The sequence below is a fragment of the Triticum urartu genome, chromosome 2 (genome assembly GCF_003073215.2).
Source record: "Triticum urartu cultivar G1812 chromosome 2, Tu2.1, whole genome shotgun sequence".
Classification (NCBI taxonomy): domain Eukaryota; kingdom Viridiplantae; phylum Streptophyta; class Magnoliopsida; order Poales; family Poaceae; genus Triticum; species Triticum urartu.
Genome location: NC_053023.1, coordinates 96,425,786 through 96,443,070, shown reverse-complemented (window position 1 = coordinate 96,443,070; position 17,285 = coordinate 96,425,786). Strand labels below are relative to the sequence as shown.

At 45.1% G+C, this 17,285-nt stretch overlaps 2 protein-coding genes and 1 pseudogene across 3 annotated transcripts; all 3 read right to left on the bottom strand.

Moving 5' to 3' along the window:
* Positions 1–844: 844 nt before the first annotated feature.
* LOC125536084 lies at positions 845–4,089 on the bottom strand (annotated as a pseudogene).
* Positions 4,090–4,239: 150 nt separating this feature from the next.
* On the bottom strand, positions 4,240–6,796 carry LOC125536085. 2 transcript variants are annotated; one of them, XM_048699210.1, is made up of 6 exons: positions 6,630–6,796; positions 5,076–5,300; positions 4,902–4,997; positions 4,698–4,823; positions 4,575–4,614; positions 4,240–4,493 (listed from the first exon to the last, which is right to left on the bottom strand). In XM_048699210.1, the coding sequence occupies exons 2-6, from the start codon at positions 5,199–5,201 to the stop codon at positions 4,435–4,437; spliced, it is 447 nt and encodes a 148-aa protein (XP_048555167.1). In that variant the 5' UTR covers positions 5,202–5,300; positions 6,630–6,796; the 3' UTR covers positions 4,240–4,434. The 2 variants fall into 2 exon arrangements, with proteins under 2 accessions (XP_048555167.1, XP_048555168.1); XM_048699211.1 differs by having other exon boundaries at positions 5,076–5,313; positions 6,630–6,790.
* A 4,187-nt stretch (positions 6,797–10,983) lies between these two features.
* Positions 10,984–15,419, bottom strand: LOC125536083 (xylulose kinase 2). The gene is made up of 11 exons (XM_048699208.1): positions 15,104–15,419; positions 13,744–14,395; positions 13,532–13,620; positions 13,158–13,222; positions 12,944–12,999; positions 12,740–12,860; positions 12,284–12,358; positions 11,987–12,040; positions 11,809–11,903; positions 11,546–11,720; positions 10,984–11,420 (listed from the first exon to the last, which is right to left on the bottom strand). The coding sequence occupies exons 1-11, from the start codon at positions 15,163–15,165 to the stop codon at positions 11,179–11,181; spliced, it is 1,686 nt and encodes a 561-aa protein (XP_048555165.1). The 5' UTR covers positions 15,166–15,419; the 3' UTR covers positions 10,984–11,178.
* Between the last annotated feature and the right edge of the window lie 1,866 nt (positions 15,420–17,285).

Below are 17,285 nucleotides of genomic sequence, written 5' to 3'. Positions count from 1 at the left end.
CTTATACCCCAAGTGTGCACCATGTGTACATGTACTGGTTGTCCTCTGTGGTCTACATGCATGTATGACTCAGATTTTCAGAAAGCTCAGACGTATATGCTCTGGGGTTGTACAGTACTAGAGCTGCTGTACTCTAGTCTACCGTCTACATGTACAAGACAGATTTGTATAATTGCGTTGTAGGGAGCTCAAGTAGATACGTACCTACCTACCACGGTTCAGCCCATGGGCCATGGAGACGGTAGAGGCCAATAGTAAATCCAAGCAGAGCTGACAGATTCCTCCTCTTGGTTCAAAAGCGAGTAAAACGACCGGCTCTGGAGCTGGAACGTGAAGCAGTAAACAACAAGGCAAACTACACAGGTAGCCTGGGACTGGGAGCCCGCATACAGGAACAATCCCGTCGTCTCCGTCGATCATGTGCTCGGGGCGCAGGAAGCCATTATCGTGCGCGCCCCACCTCAAAAGAGAAGAGAGAGGCGAAGAGGTAGACAGATGACAGCCAAAAACTCCTAGGTGGTTATTTCCGAACAGGGGGAATAGTAACTAACCAGCTGCAGAACAATGGTGAGGCACATGATGGCAAGCAAGATCAGCTGCTCAGCTCAAGCTCGGGGCAGGCAGCTCCTCAGAGTGTGCTCATTAGCTTTTGATTATGCTGAGTGATGCCATCCTCCCTCGTGTCCCTGAGCTCCCCAATCATTGATGCCTCGGGTCCTCTGCTCTTCTTCTTCAGATTGATTGAAGGCCCCGATCTGGTGTTCCAAATATGTCATTGCATAATGGGCAGCCATACTTCAAGGTGTTGCATTTCAGTGTTTCAGATAAGAAGGCTTACATGCAGATGCAGATGCAGATTGTAGAAGGAATCCCAAACAGCTCATGTACAGCTGGATCACTTTAAGTTTTTCTTGGTCAATTGCATCCAGGAGCTTGTCAGAGGGCAGGACACAAACTGTCATACCGATCATCTGGCATCCTGCAGGAGATGCAAGTTGCCATTAAATAACTCCCAGGTGATGTCTTTTCTCATAGGAAATAATAAGAAGCCAGATCTCCGAAGATACAGCAAGAACCCAACATGATGAGTCAGGGCGAAATGATCACAAGAAACTTTCAGGAAGACAACCAAACTAAATTTAGGAGTGTAAACATGAATCTGGTACATGATTAGCCGTTGTTACAGACACCTTTGAACAGGAAAGATCTACAGCTTCAAGCACTTCTTAGTACAGGAAAATGATAGTACTAGCACTCAGCAAAGAAACGGTTACATTTGTTTCTCAGAGGACGTATGTGGAGTGAAATGGAGATGACATACTTGGCTTCCTCATTGACTTCCCCCATTCTCTGGCTCATCAGCATCAGCACCTGTTGCTTCGCCTTACGGGTCTTCCTCTGGCTGCCCTTGTCAACAGAATTAGGGCGTGTTCTGAAAGTGCCCAGCTTCTCCAAAACTTCCTAGATTCAACTTCTCCTATGGCTTCTCACTTTAGCTGGCGCTATGGAAAGCGTTCGGCACGCAACTTCCGGTTTCCGTGGTTAGGCACGGGTCTGACAGGCCATTTGATTAGCAATTAGCCCAACTTAGATGGATTGGCAAGGCCCAAAGCCAATAGCCAACGTGCGCGCGAGAGAGTTAGCGATAGAAAATCGAAACGGTATGCTGGATGTCACTTGGCGGTGGCAATCCTGTGTAATTTGCCTCAACTTCAACTTCACTGTTTTCACGGATCTGGAAAGAGGCAGCTTCCCAAACTCCATCCTTTTTACACTGAGACGGGCCGCCAGCTTCTCTATTCCAGCTTCCTGGAGCTAAAGCGTTCGGCTCAACTTCATGCATGGAGTTCAAGAAGCTGGGAGCTGGAGCGTTGCCGAACAGGCCCTGACTCCAAAACTGATTCAGAATCGGATGACGATGACAATGTGCTGTCCCTTCTGTGCCTTCTCTTCTTCTGCTTCTCTTTGGGTCGCCGCTTCTTGTTCTATGAATTCGAAGAACTGACACTTTCAGAAGAATATCCAGAGCCGGTAGCTGATGATTCAGTGTCCGAGTCGAACAGAGTCCTCACTGTTATGCCGATCTGAACCATTATGTGAGCGGTTTTTTTCTCTTACTTTTCCCCTCCCTTCTTGTAGATTTTTCCTTCTCCATCTTTTCTTTCATCAGCTTCTTCTCCTCCTCCTCCCTCTCCTTTTCAAGATCAAGATTCACAAATTGATAGGACTCTAACACAGTCGACTACGTCAACTTGGGGTTTTCAAGCTGCTGCGTTCTTTAAGTCCGTAATATGTAGGCACAGTCGTTCTTGCACTCATATCTCTAGTACCCAGGCTGGAAACACCTCTGAAATTGGGAATATGCATCACCAGAAGAAGTTGGTGAAGCTTTTGGTTTCACATGGTACTGCAGCCTTCTCCATACTCGCCAGATAAATCTGTCTCTTGGCTTCATTCTTCTCTTGTCAGCGGCTTGGCTCCTCTTCCTTCTACCCATAGGCATTCACATTGCGGGCAGCAGCCGCAGCTGCACGTTCAGCTTGAACCCTGCTCAATCCCTTTGCAGCTGATAAGGCCTGTGCCTTTATTTGCTCAGCTGCAAGCTGAGATTTGTCAGCATTGCCAGACATCTTGATCCGTCCAAATGATCAAAATTAATAACCACAGCTAAATACCTGTGCATCGCTTCGGAATAACAAACCATTCCACACCATGAACATACACATCAAATTTGACGATGTGTAATTTCCAACTGCATCATGATGAATGTTGGTGTTCTTCCTCCTACTATCTCTTTGTCAGCAACCAGCAAACGACCCTCTGGCCTCCCGCTATCTTCCTTGGTTTCTTGCCTTGCCTATCCTTCTACCCATCCACCCAGTGTGTCTAGTCTTCTCCAAGTATTAAGCCGTTGCCAAAAGTGAATGTTGGCGGTTGTCTTCTGTGTCAAAATCCAGTCAGTTTCACCTCAACCTTTGACTGTTGTGATCCTTTGCTACACTCATCCCAGTTCGGGCAGATGTGGCTTTCAGGTAGTTATAAGGATCTGAAATGGCCACCAATACACAAATTTGCAGTTTCGAACAGATATTCACATGGTCCTGAACGTCGAGGATTGGACATGAAAAATCATTTGGATCACAAAATTTAAATATCGTAAACAATGAGCTCTTATTGGATTACCTAGTCTTCTTTGCAGAAAGATAAAACTTCGCTGGAACAGCAAAAGCTGGATGAGGTTGGCCAAAATAGCTTCTGCCCCCATCACCTGCACAGTTATAAGAAGAGAAAATTTTGTTTTTGCCACTCTAGATTTTGCCAATTTTCCTTATGCCACTCTAGATTTTGACATTTCACTTTTGCCACTCTTAGTTTTTGATAATTATCACAATTGTCATTCAGTGGCAAAAGCAAAATAATTTTGTTTTGTTTTTGCTACTCTTACCTTTTGACAATTATCACAAATGCCACTCTGAAAATTTTGCTTTTGCCACGGGAATGACAATTGTGATAATTGTCAAAAACTAAGAGTGGCAGAAGTGAAATGTCAAAATCTAGAGTCGCGTAAGGAAAATTGGCAAAATCTAGAGTGGCAAAAGCAAAATTTTCCCTAAGAAGAACACTTCATTAAAACTGAAAACATGCTAAGCTGGTTGATACTATACTAATGAAATGAAGCACAGGCAGCACATGTCTTCCAGCAAAACTAAGGCGATCATTTTTACCGAACATGGAGCAGGCATTCAACAAGCAGGTGCAGGAAGTAGACACAGACATTTGCACGATCATTGTCATTGTATCAGTATCATTAGACCATCCATAATTGATTTTTCCCTAGCAGCACATTATGACATCATGCCACAGCATTGCCGGCTTTCTCCCGCACCACAACAGATGTTCTCACCTCACTTCATCCGCCACAGCCAGGCATCCAATGTATCACCAACTGCCCTTTAACAGTTAAGCCGCATAGGCATGCTCTTTCATCTTTAAAGGACAATTTCTCAAAAAAAAAAGGTTGGAAAATGGTCAGATTCTAAACCATGCCAATGACAACATTATCTTAATCACATTAGGATTCGCGCAATTTAGCTTTTGAAAAGGCACAAAGAGAACAAAACATGAATTGCCATGTTTCTTCCATACTCGTAAAAAAGTGAACGACGCTCACAAATCTCTCTTTTTTTGTGATTAGAGCTGATGAGTTAAATATAATGCATGATGAGCCAGCTAGAAAACTGTGTGCAGAACACTGGACGTAAATACATAACAGGAATAGCATCCCAAACCAAGAAATCAACACTGTTTTTCTCATATACACTCAACAAGACGCTAATTGACAAGCCCGTCGCAATCTGCTAAAAACGCACACAAGATGGAAGGAAAAACTTCCAACAGAGAAATTGTTCGATGCTCAAGAAGTTTTCAGTCTCTCTAAAGGATTGCGGAGAAGAGGATCTGGTTGGTGTCTTCATTCTCCCCATCCGGACCCCCTGCAAGTGAAACCACGACCAGTTGGAGTGAGTTCCCCATCACAAAATCCAACGAACTGCTGCAAAGCAAAGAAAACCTACCTGCCATTGGCTTCAGCTGATCAGTCCACTCGTCGATCACCTGCAACGTAAACAAAGAGAACAGATTCATCAGATCTCTCACGACCTGTAGCTAGATTGCGGGTTTTTTGGGTGGGGGGTCACCTGCTTGAGGCTGGCGCAGGCGGCCTCCTCGTCGTCGGTCATGAGGGGCAGCCCGGAGGAGGCGAGAAGCCGTTGTGTGGCGCTCCGCTGCGCAGCCAGGCTCGTGCGCATCATGTCGATCAGCTCCTGCACACGCGCGCAGGATCACGGGATCAGTAAACCTAGAAGAAGGTGTGGAGGATTCGAGAAGGGGATCTGACTGACCTGCTTCTGGGCGAGGAGGTCGCGGCAGAGATCCTTGAGCGCAGCCACCTCCTCTTGCACCCGCTTCACTCGCCCTACCAGTTTCGCCGGGTTTGCCTGAATGAAACCGTCAGCCAGATCCTGTTATGGAAGGAAGCGGCTAGAGAGGAGAGGAAGGGGAGTTTGATTACTAACGTGGTCAGGGTAGGAGGCACGGAACTCGAGGTCGAGGCGGCGCTGGACGTCGGCGAGGGTGTTGCTGGCGCCGACGAGCGTCAGGTACACGTCGTTCACAGCCGGGTGGCGCCGATCAGCAGCCATGATTTGTTTGGGCCAATGGAAGTGAAGGCAGGGATCTCTTCTTCCAGCCACTGCTAGCGCTTGGCTTTTAAACTGGGGATGGAAGGGGATCCCACTATCCTGCAAGGAAAACCTAAGCTATATTAGTTAGTAATGACACAATTATATCATTTCATCTTTAGTTAGAAAAATGAATGAAGTTCGGGCGTTATGATTCTACTGTACCAGAACATAAGGAAATCCCAAGATAGTATTTAGTCGCTGCTAGGTCAAAAATACATTTCTAGCACTACGAAATTGTATATTAGACAGTATCAGGGAATCACAAATAGTACTGATTATAGTAAGCAAATCCAATACCAAAGGTAAGATTTCACAGATGAGCTTTCGCATATATGAACTGAAGAACTATAGCAGAAATTGCTTTTCTTGCAACTGTATGATGTAATGAATATCATAGTTAAAAGAACACATTACATTGCATTAAAACCTAAGGTTGATTGTTAAGCTAAAGCAACACAGCAGCAACTTAGAAGAATTCACTAGCTATCCAAAGGCATTTAATTTGTACCAAATGCATAGCTTCCACAGTGCCCTTTTATGAAGAGAACCTGTAGTAGAGCACCCCAGTTGCATCGCACTAATAATCATCAGCCACAAACCAACAATAAAGTTCCTAGAGGAACCACCGATTGAAAATGTTGGCCAGAATCCAGCTGAGTATCCAAGTCAATTCTATATAGACTGTAAACCAATGATTTGCACAACACAAAAAATACAACAAAGCCACGGCTTGATACAGCAAACAAGAGAAAAGTGGCAAGCAAAGTCACTGAATAATCCAGCAATTGGTAGCTAGATCTGCATGGCTTAAGAGTGGACATTCTGAATTTGGCAATTAGCAGATATCTTATGGAGTTATGAATTTCAAACCAGATGCTCCACTACATCCATTCCTTGTAGATACAACCTATAACTCGATACATATCAGACACTCACTTAGATCTGTCGCCGTACCCAAAAAATGGGACAAAATGACCACCCAAGCTCGGCTGGAATTAATCCACAGAACTAGTTACTTGTATCCCTGAACCAAAACATAACTGTCCAAAGGAATACGCTAATATCGACCACAAACTTCTTACACGAGCCAAACAAACGCGATTAGAAACCTAAACCTGTACAAATCACTTCTCACGGTCACAGGTGCGACTGTTTGAGCATACGTGCATCTGCGGATGGGGCAACCAGTAGCCACCCCGCTCCGACCCCCACCCCCCACCGAATCATCGGCCCGTCTAGCGCGAGACAGCTCCAACTCGGGCGACCGCAAGCCGGTGAATCCCTCGATTCCGTAGCCTAGCTAGGGTTTTCCGGCGAATCCAATTGGAACGGAACTAAGACGAGAATGCAGAGGAGGGGGAGAGGAGGAGGAGGAAGCTCGCTTACCGATGGGGGCGGAGCGGATCCCAGGAGATCGCCGGGGAGAACGTCTTGGTTTAGCCGGGGACTCGGCGGGCGGGAGGAGGGAATTCGCGGCTCTCCGGGGTGCCGTTTGCCTGTGGCGGCTCACAGTGCGCCGCAGAACGAGCACTCGTTTTGAATGGGGGAGAAACACCCAGACAGAAACAAAATATGTTTATAGTCTTTCCGATTTTTCTGAAATATATACTCCTTCCTTCTGTACACTAATACTCCCTCCGTTCCTAAATTAAGTCTTTTTACTCCATTCCTAAATTAAGTCTTTTTAAACATTTCTGTGGTTGGATGGTTAGGAGGACTGTGGTATCCCCAGCCCATCAGGGTTTAAATCTTAGTGCTCGCATTTATTTCAGGATTTCCGGCGATGCGCATTCAGTGGAAGGAGATGTTCCCGTCAACGACGAGGTGCCTACGGTGACTTCATAAATTTCAAGATGATATGCCGGTTCAGTCTTTCGGAGGTGCTCATAAGGGTAGGGTGTGCGTGTGTGCATTCATAAAGGTGAGTATATACGCATGTATATGAGCGCGTTTGTATTGTGTTCAAAAAAATGAACTATAACATACGGATGTATGTAGACATATTTTAGAGTGTAGATTCACTTATTTTGCTTCATATGTAGTCATTTGTTGGAATCTCTAAAAAGACTTATATTTGAAATGAAGGGAGTACTTATAAAACTTTTTGCAGTTCAATTTCTAAGCCATTTTTTTCAAGGGTGAAGGAGTTTTTATTCCAGATTTATAGAGTTATAGTGCACTGGCAACAATTCCTCAATGCATGAGGGTCCTTGGTGTAAGAGCATCTATAGCCACATCGGATCAGCCTCACTTTCCTCTTCCTCCTCCTCCTCCTCTGAAGAGTCCGGAGGTAGGCCGGACGTAATTTGAGCGGCGCGCCTGGCTCGGATCTCCTCTAGGAGCTCCAACCCCCGCTCCAGAGTGAGCATGACGTACATGGTGATCCGTTGTCGGGCCATAACTACCGGCGGGCGACGAGTTCGAGCGGATTGGACGGTGGCAGCGTGGATGAGAGGGAGGATGGAAATGAAACTGGATAGGGTTGCGGTTCCGCCATCCGGCTTAAATAGCTGGATTTGGAGTCTTGGGTGGCGCATCGGAGCGGCGGCATGAATGCATCCTCACCGACTGTTGTGTTTAGACATGTGTCTGTGTGGGTCCTGCTCGTCAGTCCGACCTGGCGGATACGACCGAGGGCGACCGGGTCTTCTCATAGTCGTTGTAGATATGGGCTGGATATGAGGATTGTCGGTCAGCTCGAGCATATAGAGACGGTATTTGGAGCCCGGTTCGGGTTGCAATTTTGTGACTGCTCTCTGACTGGGTCATCCACCCAGACATATAGGGGTCGTTTGAGGAGCCTCGCTGTAGATGCTTTAACCACACGGCGGTGGTAATACACTTAGTACGACTATAGTTTGCCAGATGATTGAACACTCTATTTTGTTTTCTCCTAATTCTTTGTGGAATAAACTTCATGTCAACCATCAACGATCTGATCTCCGCGGTAAGATGCCCATATCCAACCAAGTCAATCCATCGCTTGATATGGATAGAGTCTTCTGAAGAATCCGATTAGACAATGACTGAAAGGCATGTACGTTGGATTTGAAGTAAGAGTCATCCCTTGCATCAACGCATGTATCTCCGCTTCTAAGGCATCATTGCAATTGAACATAAAAGTGATAAGCCACAAATAGCGTCGTCCTATCCTGACTCCTAAAGATCATACATGTCGTAGTTGTACTATCCGGCACTGAAAAGGAGCCATCAACTGAAAGAGCAACCTTACCCGCCGGTGGGGAGGCCATGGAACGTTGGGTGCATGGTCTTTCACCATCGGTGCAACCCAATCAAGACATGTAGGCATTTTCCCCTTCAAAATATATTTCGTGCTATATTGTCGCAAAAGACGACCGATCAACATCGCCGCCCATGTGACGCAAGGTCAATGCAATCGATGTGGTCGAACTCTCAAGGTTGCCGCCTCGACCTCCATTGCTCTGTTGCGCCATGCATAGTCCACCAACACACCACCTTTTGGTATCGTCCCGACATATAATCGCTCACCCTCAAGCTGCAACACCGCACGACCTAGTCACCCACAACCCAAGTTGAATAGGGCAACCACCCGCATACCACGACCGTCACACAAACTCTTCCGGGGCCGCCGCCCCGACATAAAGTCAAATTGCCCCCTCTGGAGTGCAACGACCGAGCCGACAACCCCGCCTCACTAGTAGAACAAAATTGACACCCCCACCAATGCAAACCACCACCCTACCTAATAGGGTTGTCGTCACATTACTTCCCGAGATCGCCACCTCGGCGCACAACCACCATCCAGGGCCGCTTCCCCGACATCCACATGCCTCGACGCAAGAGAGGCATCGGGCCACAACCAAGAGCTAGCTCTTCATGGCGACACCCCCAAGAGAGAAACAACGTAGGCATCGTTGTTGCCCGCTTGAGAAAGACTGGAACTTGGGTTTTCAATCAAAGAGCCCAAGCCATTTGTGAACGTGAGGAGGCAAGCACTGGCGGAGCTACGGCAAGGCCGAAGTGGCCGTGGCCCGCCCAGGATCTCTGTGATTTTTCGTTCATATAGGGCTCATTCGGTTTGGAGGAAATCAAAACGTAGGAATTAGGAGTAGTATAGAAATATGATAGGATGGCACTTGCCATCCTAAGAAATTGACTTGCCTCGTTCCTACGCGTAAAATAAGCTTTGAGTGAATGCATCGGTAGGTAGCCCATGAGCCTGGTCTACTATCGGACACTGCCTAGGCCCCTAATCCCTTCTAAGCTCGATTTAGTGGGAGATTCGCACAACCCAGCCATAGAGAAGTACTAATTAACTACTGGCTCCAAGGAGCAGCCGAGCAACAGCGGCATCCCTAAAGCAAAAAACAAAAAAGCACCAGCGGCCGCTTTGTTTACCGGCTGTATATATCTGCTGATCTAGTTAAAAAATTGCTGAGGACTGACTTACGTCTAATGAAATAGCACGATTCATTATATTTTTTCAAAAATGTGCACTTGTTTGTCTGGCCCGCCCAACTATTTCTGTGTAGCTCCGCCACTGGAGGCAAGGTTCCACGATGGTGCCTCTAAGAAGGGGAACAACGCCTAAAGGCACCACTACCGACTCAAGGTCTGAGCATGGCTTTCACCCGGGATTCCTCCTCTCCAGAAGAGCTTGCATATATCGAAACTACCTCCAAGAAGGGGAATAACGCCCAAAGGCGCTGCCCCAGACTCATGGTTAGGGCATGACTTTCACTTGGAACCCTTCGTATCCCATGAGAAGAGCTTACATATATGGGAACTGCATAGAATGCCCCTCATGACCCTGGAGCCGATGGAAGAAGGGTAAACTAAAGTTGTTGCCCGAATGTTGCCATCTAAGGACATCTCCAACGCTGACCCTCAAACCGGACACCGCATCCGTCTGCGCACAGGGGGATTAGTCCGTGAACAGGAATGCGGGAGCCGGCCATTCAAAGCTAGCCGCATACATCCACCCCAATGTTTTTTTTTCAAACCACATACTCTAAATAGCCACATATATAGTTTCAGGTTAGCTAAAAAATGTTCAACTTTTTATATGCAACAGTATGCAAGCATTCGCAATGCGGCTGCGCATTTCTCGCAACCAAAGAACCCAATCCTCTCTACTACATCCTTCTTCAAGATGAAGATTAAAGGAACGGGCGTCATGGTAGAGACGATCAAAGACATTTTTCCGCATCCGGTCAGCAAAAATTATCAACGGATAGGTATCAGGGGCAAAGTATAGGCCCTGTTTGGTTCGGCTGTGGATTTCTAAAAGCAGCTGTGAAAAATCTGCTGTGAAAAAACAGCTATGAAAAATCTCATGTGAAAAAGATGTAGGTCATTTGGCAAATCAGCTGATACAGCTTTTTCAGATTTTGACCCGCAACGGAATCAGATTTTGGAAAGCACGTTCTGGGCTGCTTCCGCTTTTAGTTCAGATTTTGGCAGCGGATTTCTGGAATCGGATTCTGCTAGGTTCGCCCTTTGGTTCAGATTCTGCTGCGCGGTAGCGGAATCCGTTGATAAAAGCTGAACCAAACAGGGCCTTGCCGCCTTGGTCATCTATCAGTGTCAAATGGCCGCTTAAACCTCGAGGCCATCATCTCTCAGACCGAAGAAGCGGGCTCGTCGGAGCACACCATGTCTTCCCATGGCTAACGTCACTACTTAGTTCAAGTGCTGGTGTTGCAAGGCGAGTTGTAGCATATTTTGTGCACTTCAAAGAAAACCGGAAGAACTCATCTGTAGAAACATGTGACAGTTTTTCATAACGAATGCATCACAAATTATCCGTTCACAGGACCACGGCACATTCTTCACGGCTGACGCGCACGACACCAGCGAGCATTAACAGTTGATCCAATGACTTTATTATATGTTTCCTATAATCCCTATGCTCAAATGGCCCCAGCGCCATATGATATGTCCTAGTATATCTCTACGCACGCCCAATCTTCTCCACCAGGCGTCTCTCGATCTCCATCCTCTTCTTCATGAGCAGCGTGTACTTCTTCAGGAGCTCCCTGCCCTCCTCCCCCGGCGCCGGCACCGCCAGCTTTGCGCCCAGCGAGGTCTTCTCCAGGTTGCCCGTGTACATCCGGGAAATGGGAACAAAGCCTCCTTCCTCCTTGCACAGCCACCCGTGGGCAGCTCTCAGGGCTGCGCCCAGCGAAGCCGAATCTGCCACAGTTCCACAAGCACTATCAGTTTTCCTCTGTTCTGTCGCTTTTCTTTTATTGCGTTGGTGGATAGAGTTACGAGTTTGTGTAAATTTTACGCATGAACAACAGAGAGTTTCCACATACCGGGTCTCTCAACTGTGAAGACGGGGCAGCCAAAGATTTGCGCGATCAACTTGAGGATGCTCTCATTGGAGGATGCCCCACCGGTTGCTATGATCCGCTTTGGTGGGTTGGGCATGCCAAACCGCTCGGCATGCCCTCGCATCGACAACATCTGGCCCTCGACGATGGCACGGACCTACGCGCAAGGAATCACAAGTGTGTGACTCATTTGTTTGCCACTAGTATCATACATAGTTAGAGACAGATAAGACCATTAAGCATACCTCAGATCGTGGATCGAATTCTTGCACCTCATGCTCCGTCAGATTGTCAGATGAGGCGTCATTAAAATTCTTGACAATGTATCGGTGGAAACCAACTGCGTCAAACAAGCAAATTTGTGTAAGGTTACAACTTACAAGAGAAACGGATGAAATTTTGATAACACTACTACATGATTACCTGGAAGAGGAGGCAGGATTTCATGGTCTTTGTAGTAGAATCCTAACTTCCCATCTATATGAGAAAATACAGATGGATTTCATGATGTCAGAAACTTAGAATCACACTTCATTCACTGTCAGTTGTGACAATTAGCATGAGGAAGTTTTTAACCCATGATAAACTACAGAAAATTAGCAGGCCTGAAGACAAATCATAGTTGATGATCCATTCAAATTTTTAATTTATACATGCTAAAAATATTGGCAATAACATATTGGAACAGAAACAACCAAGACAACTTCTGCAAGAACTTACCATTCAGAGGGGGTGTTTTCTCTATATAGTTGTTGAAAACATCCCACGATTTTTCTGCGCACTGATTCCGCACATCTGAAATAACATCGGCAGTAGTGTCAGCGAAGTAATAGTAGTAAACCATAAAGTGTGTGGACTTTTGGCTCCCAGGCTAGATGGAGCCCAGAATTTTCAAACATTACAAACCCATATTTAGAACTTCCCATTTTTTGTGAATTCCACATGAACATGCAGAAACTCCCTACATACTTGTAAAGTTTTATCAATAGATATTTTTATTTGTGCGTACATAGCGAGCATCTGCATTTACATGTATTTTTTTCCAGATTTTAACAGAACTCCAAAATGATTTTATTTTTGAATTTTTAAAAGCTGGGCTCAATGGATCCTGGGATCCCATTGTAGTTTCCTGATGCCATACATCGCAATACAGATAGAAGGATAACAGTTTTGTACCTTCCCGGGTCAATGAACCATTTTTGTAACATAGCATCACCATGTAACCATCCGGTTCAACAGGGTTGGGAAAAACATGGCCTTCAAGGCTTGGTTTAGCTTCGGCAGTAATCCCAAAAACCTAAAATACAATTAGGACATAAGTATAACAGCAGCTTGAAAAAGAAAATACAACACAACTGATACAGGATCCTTGCAACTCACTGTGTCACTAGTACCAAGGCTGATTGCAAGATCGCCAGGTGTATTCAGTGTCAAACCTACAATGCAATGGTCCAATGGAACGTTAAGATGAATAGAGGAAAGTAATAATCACTTGCTGCTAATTGGGCTGTGATTGTTAAACGATATAACAGCTGCATTGGAAATGACAACACCAGCAATTTGTGAAAGAATCAAAGAAACGACTGTGAAGTACCTGCAAGGCTATTGGGATTGTCACCTGACCACTGAATAACCAAACAGTTCTTGTCAAACTGATGCCTGCAAATGCATATTGCATCAATAAACTTATGGGATGATACTGCAATAATCTTCATTGCTTCTGCCATTAGGATGGCACTTGTTAAGACCATTAAGCTAGCTTACCTGTTAATAAATTATTTCTATAATCTAGGGTGCCTAAAATACAATTAGTAATAGATTCCCTTCGACAGCAAAAAAGAGGATTGACAGAAAATACTGGAGTTCCAGAGTTGCAGGTGTACACTTAATTGACAAGTAGCATAAAAAGAACATAACCATATTTGTACAGATGCACCACACGAGTGCAGCAGTAAAACAAGAACTCACCTTTCTACAAAATATGAAGAAATCCGACCTGCAGCTGCATATGCCGGTGCCAGATTTCCCAACTTCTGTTCAAGATCAGGAGCAGTAGCCTGGAGGAGGAAGTGCACAATTTGATATTTTATTCTTAGAGAAATGTGAAATTTGTTTAAATACTTTTCATATTTAAGCCATTCAAGAAATCTGGTGTGTAGCTAAACAGACAAGGGGTGAACCTCTAAAACAGCTTTTGACCAGGTCCTCTTGTTTATATCCATCAAATTCATCCCAGCACCATCAGTTTCATCAATACTTGCATAGCATCCAGCAAGGATGGATGCCATGAATGAGCTCACCAAAGATATTCTCTCGGTATTTTCATAAATATGGGGTGCTGTTTGGTAGATCTTCCGTATCTGGGGCCCAGTGAATCTCTCATAGGCACGAGACCCTGTCAGCTTAGATAACTCCAATGCTCCTCCGACAGCATTTTCTATTTCTCTGCATTGCTTGGTAGTGCTACTGTCCATCCATATTGGCGAGTCCATGGTAGAAAAGGCATCCTTAAGCTGGGATGCCAAGCTCTTACCAGGATCCAGGGAAGACAGTACAGCTTGACCGCCCTTCTTCCAGTAAACGCTGCCATGTTGTTGCCCACTCCCTGAAACGGCCACAACCTTACTGAAGTTGATCTTTGGTTTTAGTTTCTCAAGAAGCAGTTCCAAAGCCTCAACCCACATTATGGTTGGTGAATATATACGGCCGTCATCTGTAGGATCTCTGTAAACCCCACCCTCGGTTTTGTAGTGCGGTAATTCAGAGTCAAAATTAACAGTTTCAGAAGCGACTATTATTAACTCATTGCTGAGCACAGTAGCTTTCACAGACCTGTAGCATAAGATTGCAGAATTAGATCCCACAATGGTGGTAAACTGCACAATTATCATGATAAAACAAGAAAAAAAAAGTAAGCACATCTGAAGCAAATGGTGGGTGCATTGTTGGGTAAAGCAAACAAGGCTTTATCAGCATGCGGGATCTAAATGAAAAGAAACAACATGCCCAAAGTACACCCCTCGGTCTGTTGCCTGTGTGTGGTTTAAAAGGAGTGAGGAGCATAGGTGATTAGCATGGACATAGAGCTGAACCCAGAACCTGACACATAAGTGTCTGCATCTATAAAACCTCATATCTCATAATTAGATCTTCACACCAGCTATTCTCATTGACATTTCAGGTTTTTCTGGATTCAATCTAGTGAGGAAACCTTTCAATTACGAACTAAAAAAAAAAAAAAAAAGCTCTACCCCTGCGTACCACTGTCTTACATCTAACATCTTCAGTTAGGCACCACAAATACTAGAGAACCAGATAATCTTATCACCAAAGAGTACAATTCTACGCAACAACATTTCTCTTCCACAAAAGGCAGTTGCAATTCAACCTCACACCTCCTCGATCGGCCGCATCATCCCCATCGACCAGAACGAGGATCAACATTCGATCCGCACGAACAAGTTACAGAAGACCTCGCGTCCAAAGCCAAAAGCTACTGAAGAAAAGACGCAAGAAAAGGGGTAAGGAGGGAGGACTCACTGAGTGGAGCTGTCCAGTCCGAGGAAGAGGGCCCCATCCGGGAGGGAGCTCCGCCCGACCATGGCTGCCGGCGACCGGTCCGCCTCGTCGGCGCCCACGCGATCCCCTGCTCCGGGTGGACACGAGCCGGGAGGGAAGGAATCAGACGGATCGGGGAGGAGGAGCAGGTAGCGCCGAAGTGGACTGATCGACCAACAAACAAACAAATATAACCCGTAGGACTTGCTGGGATAAGGACGACGTTATCCAGCTAGGATGAGATCAGGGAGCGGCCATGCCGGAGCCATTCCGTTTCGGGTCGCGCGCAAGGATCGCTCGCGTCATCATTATCTACTCATCCCTGCTGCTGCGTTCAGGTTTCAATATTTTCCCGAGGGTGGGCATTTCTTTCTTTTCTTTTTTCTTTTCTGGGCGGGTCTCACGTGTAGGTGACATGTTTTTACTAGGAATTTTCATTTTTCTCGGCTGGGTCCCATTTGTAAGCATATGTATGTAAGAGACTCTAGGAGAGTTGTCTTGTCTGCCTGGTCGCTATAATAACCGCTATTAATAAGACGATTTTGGCCGAAAGGATACTCAGGTATAGTAGAATCGTCATAATTTATGAAGCGTCCTCCATATATGGACTCTCAATCGTCATATATGGCAGCGTATCATGGCGCCTTTTGGTGGTCATGTGTGATCTCGTTTAGCGTGAAGAAGACTTCAGGTGGCCCCAACTTCACGTAGGATGGCAGAAGATTGAGGAAAAAATGTATCATTGTCGAGCGGATCCCACGATCATGGAGGCAACAAATACCTAATTTTGTGTTTGTGCGTTGCCTCCGCAACCTTCATATTCATATGAAACATGTTCCATATGTGATATAAATGTTGTTAATGTGACGACTCTGCTAGAGTTGCACTAAGAGAAGAGAACAAATAATTTTAATTAGATGCCCATCTGTAAGGAGGGGGCAAAATTGCCCTAGAAATGTAATGTGACCATTAAAGGATTTTGAGTGACGGACCGAGACGACAAGAAAAACCATAGGAGCACCTACATTGCATATTTTTTTCTTGCCTCTAAGACTGTCTCTAACAAAAAAAACTTAGCACCAGAAGCTAAGAAGTTGCCTTTAACGAATAAAATATTAACATCTCAACATGTAAACACATACAAGTGGAGAATTTTGCCATCAAATGGCACTACTGCAGAAAGGGCCTAAGATGACACATGTATTGCACATCATTTGATCAAACTATGTGCGATGCACGAATTGCAAATGATATGAAAATAAACTCCTGCGACAAAAAACGAAACGTGTGCGACGACCCATCTATCGGGCAGTTTTTGGTATGCAGACCGTGTGTGACAATGGCACATGGAAAATTGTCCTCGTGCGTGTGCGATATGTCATCACTAGACCATTAAGGTGCGCGTTGCCACGCCAGTCTATTAAAAAAGAACTATAAAATATGAAAAAAATATTGATAGTAGAATCTTTTGGTATATTTGGACCATAGCAAGGAAATCAATAAAATTTGAGCAATCCTGCATTTCAGCAAATTATACATAATGCCTCTGGACAAAAAAGTGACAGAAATAAGATGAGGAATCATCTCACATATTAACGGAAGATACCAAGACGAATTGATTTAAGTCAGGCCCTAGCATGCATAATCGCATGATTTATTTAAGTAGCTGAAGTAAGAGGAGTAGGGCGTTTTGGTGCCCATGCTCATCTGCATCCTGTTAGAAAAAAAATTGTAAACAATTCAAAAAAAATCGAAAAATTCCAAAACAAAATTTGTGAGGTAGAAAATTTGATGCGTGAGGCCTGCTCCAAATTTCAAGTTATTTAGACATCTGAGCAGCTCTCGATAAAAAAGACAAATCGGACCAAAATAGTACATAAACAATAAACATTTTTACAGACCCCCAATTTATCTCTTTTGCTAAGAACTCGTCAAATGTCCAAATGATTTGAAAATTGGAGCGAACCTCACGCATCAAATTGTCTAACGCACAAAAAAAATGGAATTTTTTGAATTTTTCTAATATTTGTTTCGATTTTGTTCGTCAAGGCGGGTGCAGATGAGCTCGGGTGCAGAGATGGATTTTCCAAGTAAGTGTGGTTTTTTTGGGGGGTAAAACATATGTGAATGGTATTGGCATAGTTGCACACGAGATGAACAATGT

Excerpts from the sequence above, each read along its gene's own strand:
- LOC125536085 (XM_048699210.1), bottom strand. The coding sequence starts at position 5,201 with ATGGCTGCTGATCGGCGCCACCCGGCTGTGAACGACGTGTACCTGACG. Across the intron at positions 4,998-5,075 it reads GTGCCTCCTACCCTGACCAC|GCAAACCCGGCGAAACTGGT; the intron begins GTTAGTAATCAA and ends GGTTTCATTCAG. Across the intron at positions 4,824-4,901 it reads ACCTCCTCGCCCAGAAGCAG|GAGCTGATCGACATGATGCG; the intron begins GTCAGTCAGATC and ends GCGCGTGTGCAG.
- LOC125536083 (XM_048699208.1), bottom strand. The coding sequence starts at position 15,165 with ATGGTCGGGCGGAGCTCCCTCCCGGATGGGGCCCTCTTCCTCGGACTG. Across the intron at positions 13,621-13,743 it reads GGTCAAAAGCTGTTTTAGAG|GCTACTGCTCCTGATCTTGA; the intron begins GTTCACCCCTTG and ends TTCCTCCTCCAG. Across the intron at positions 11,721-11,808 it reads AATTCGATCCACGATCTGAG|GTCCGTGCCATCGTCGAGGG; the intron begins GTATGCTTAATG and ends CCTTGCGCGTAG.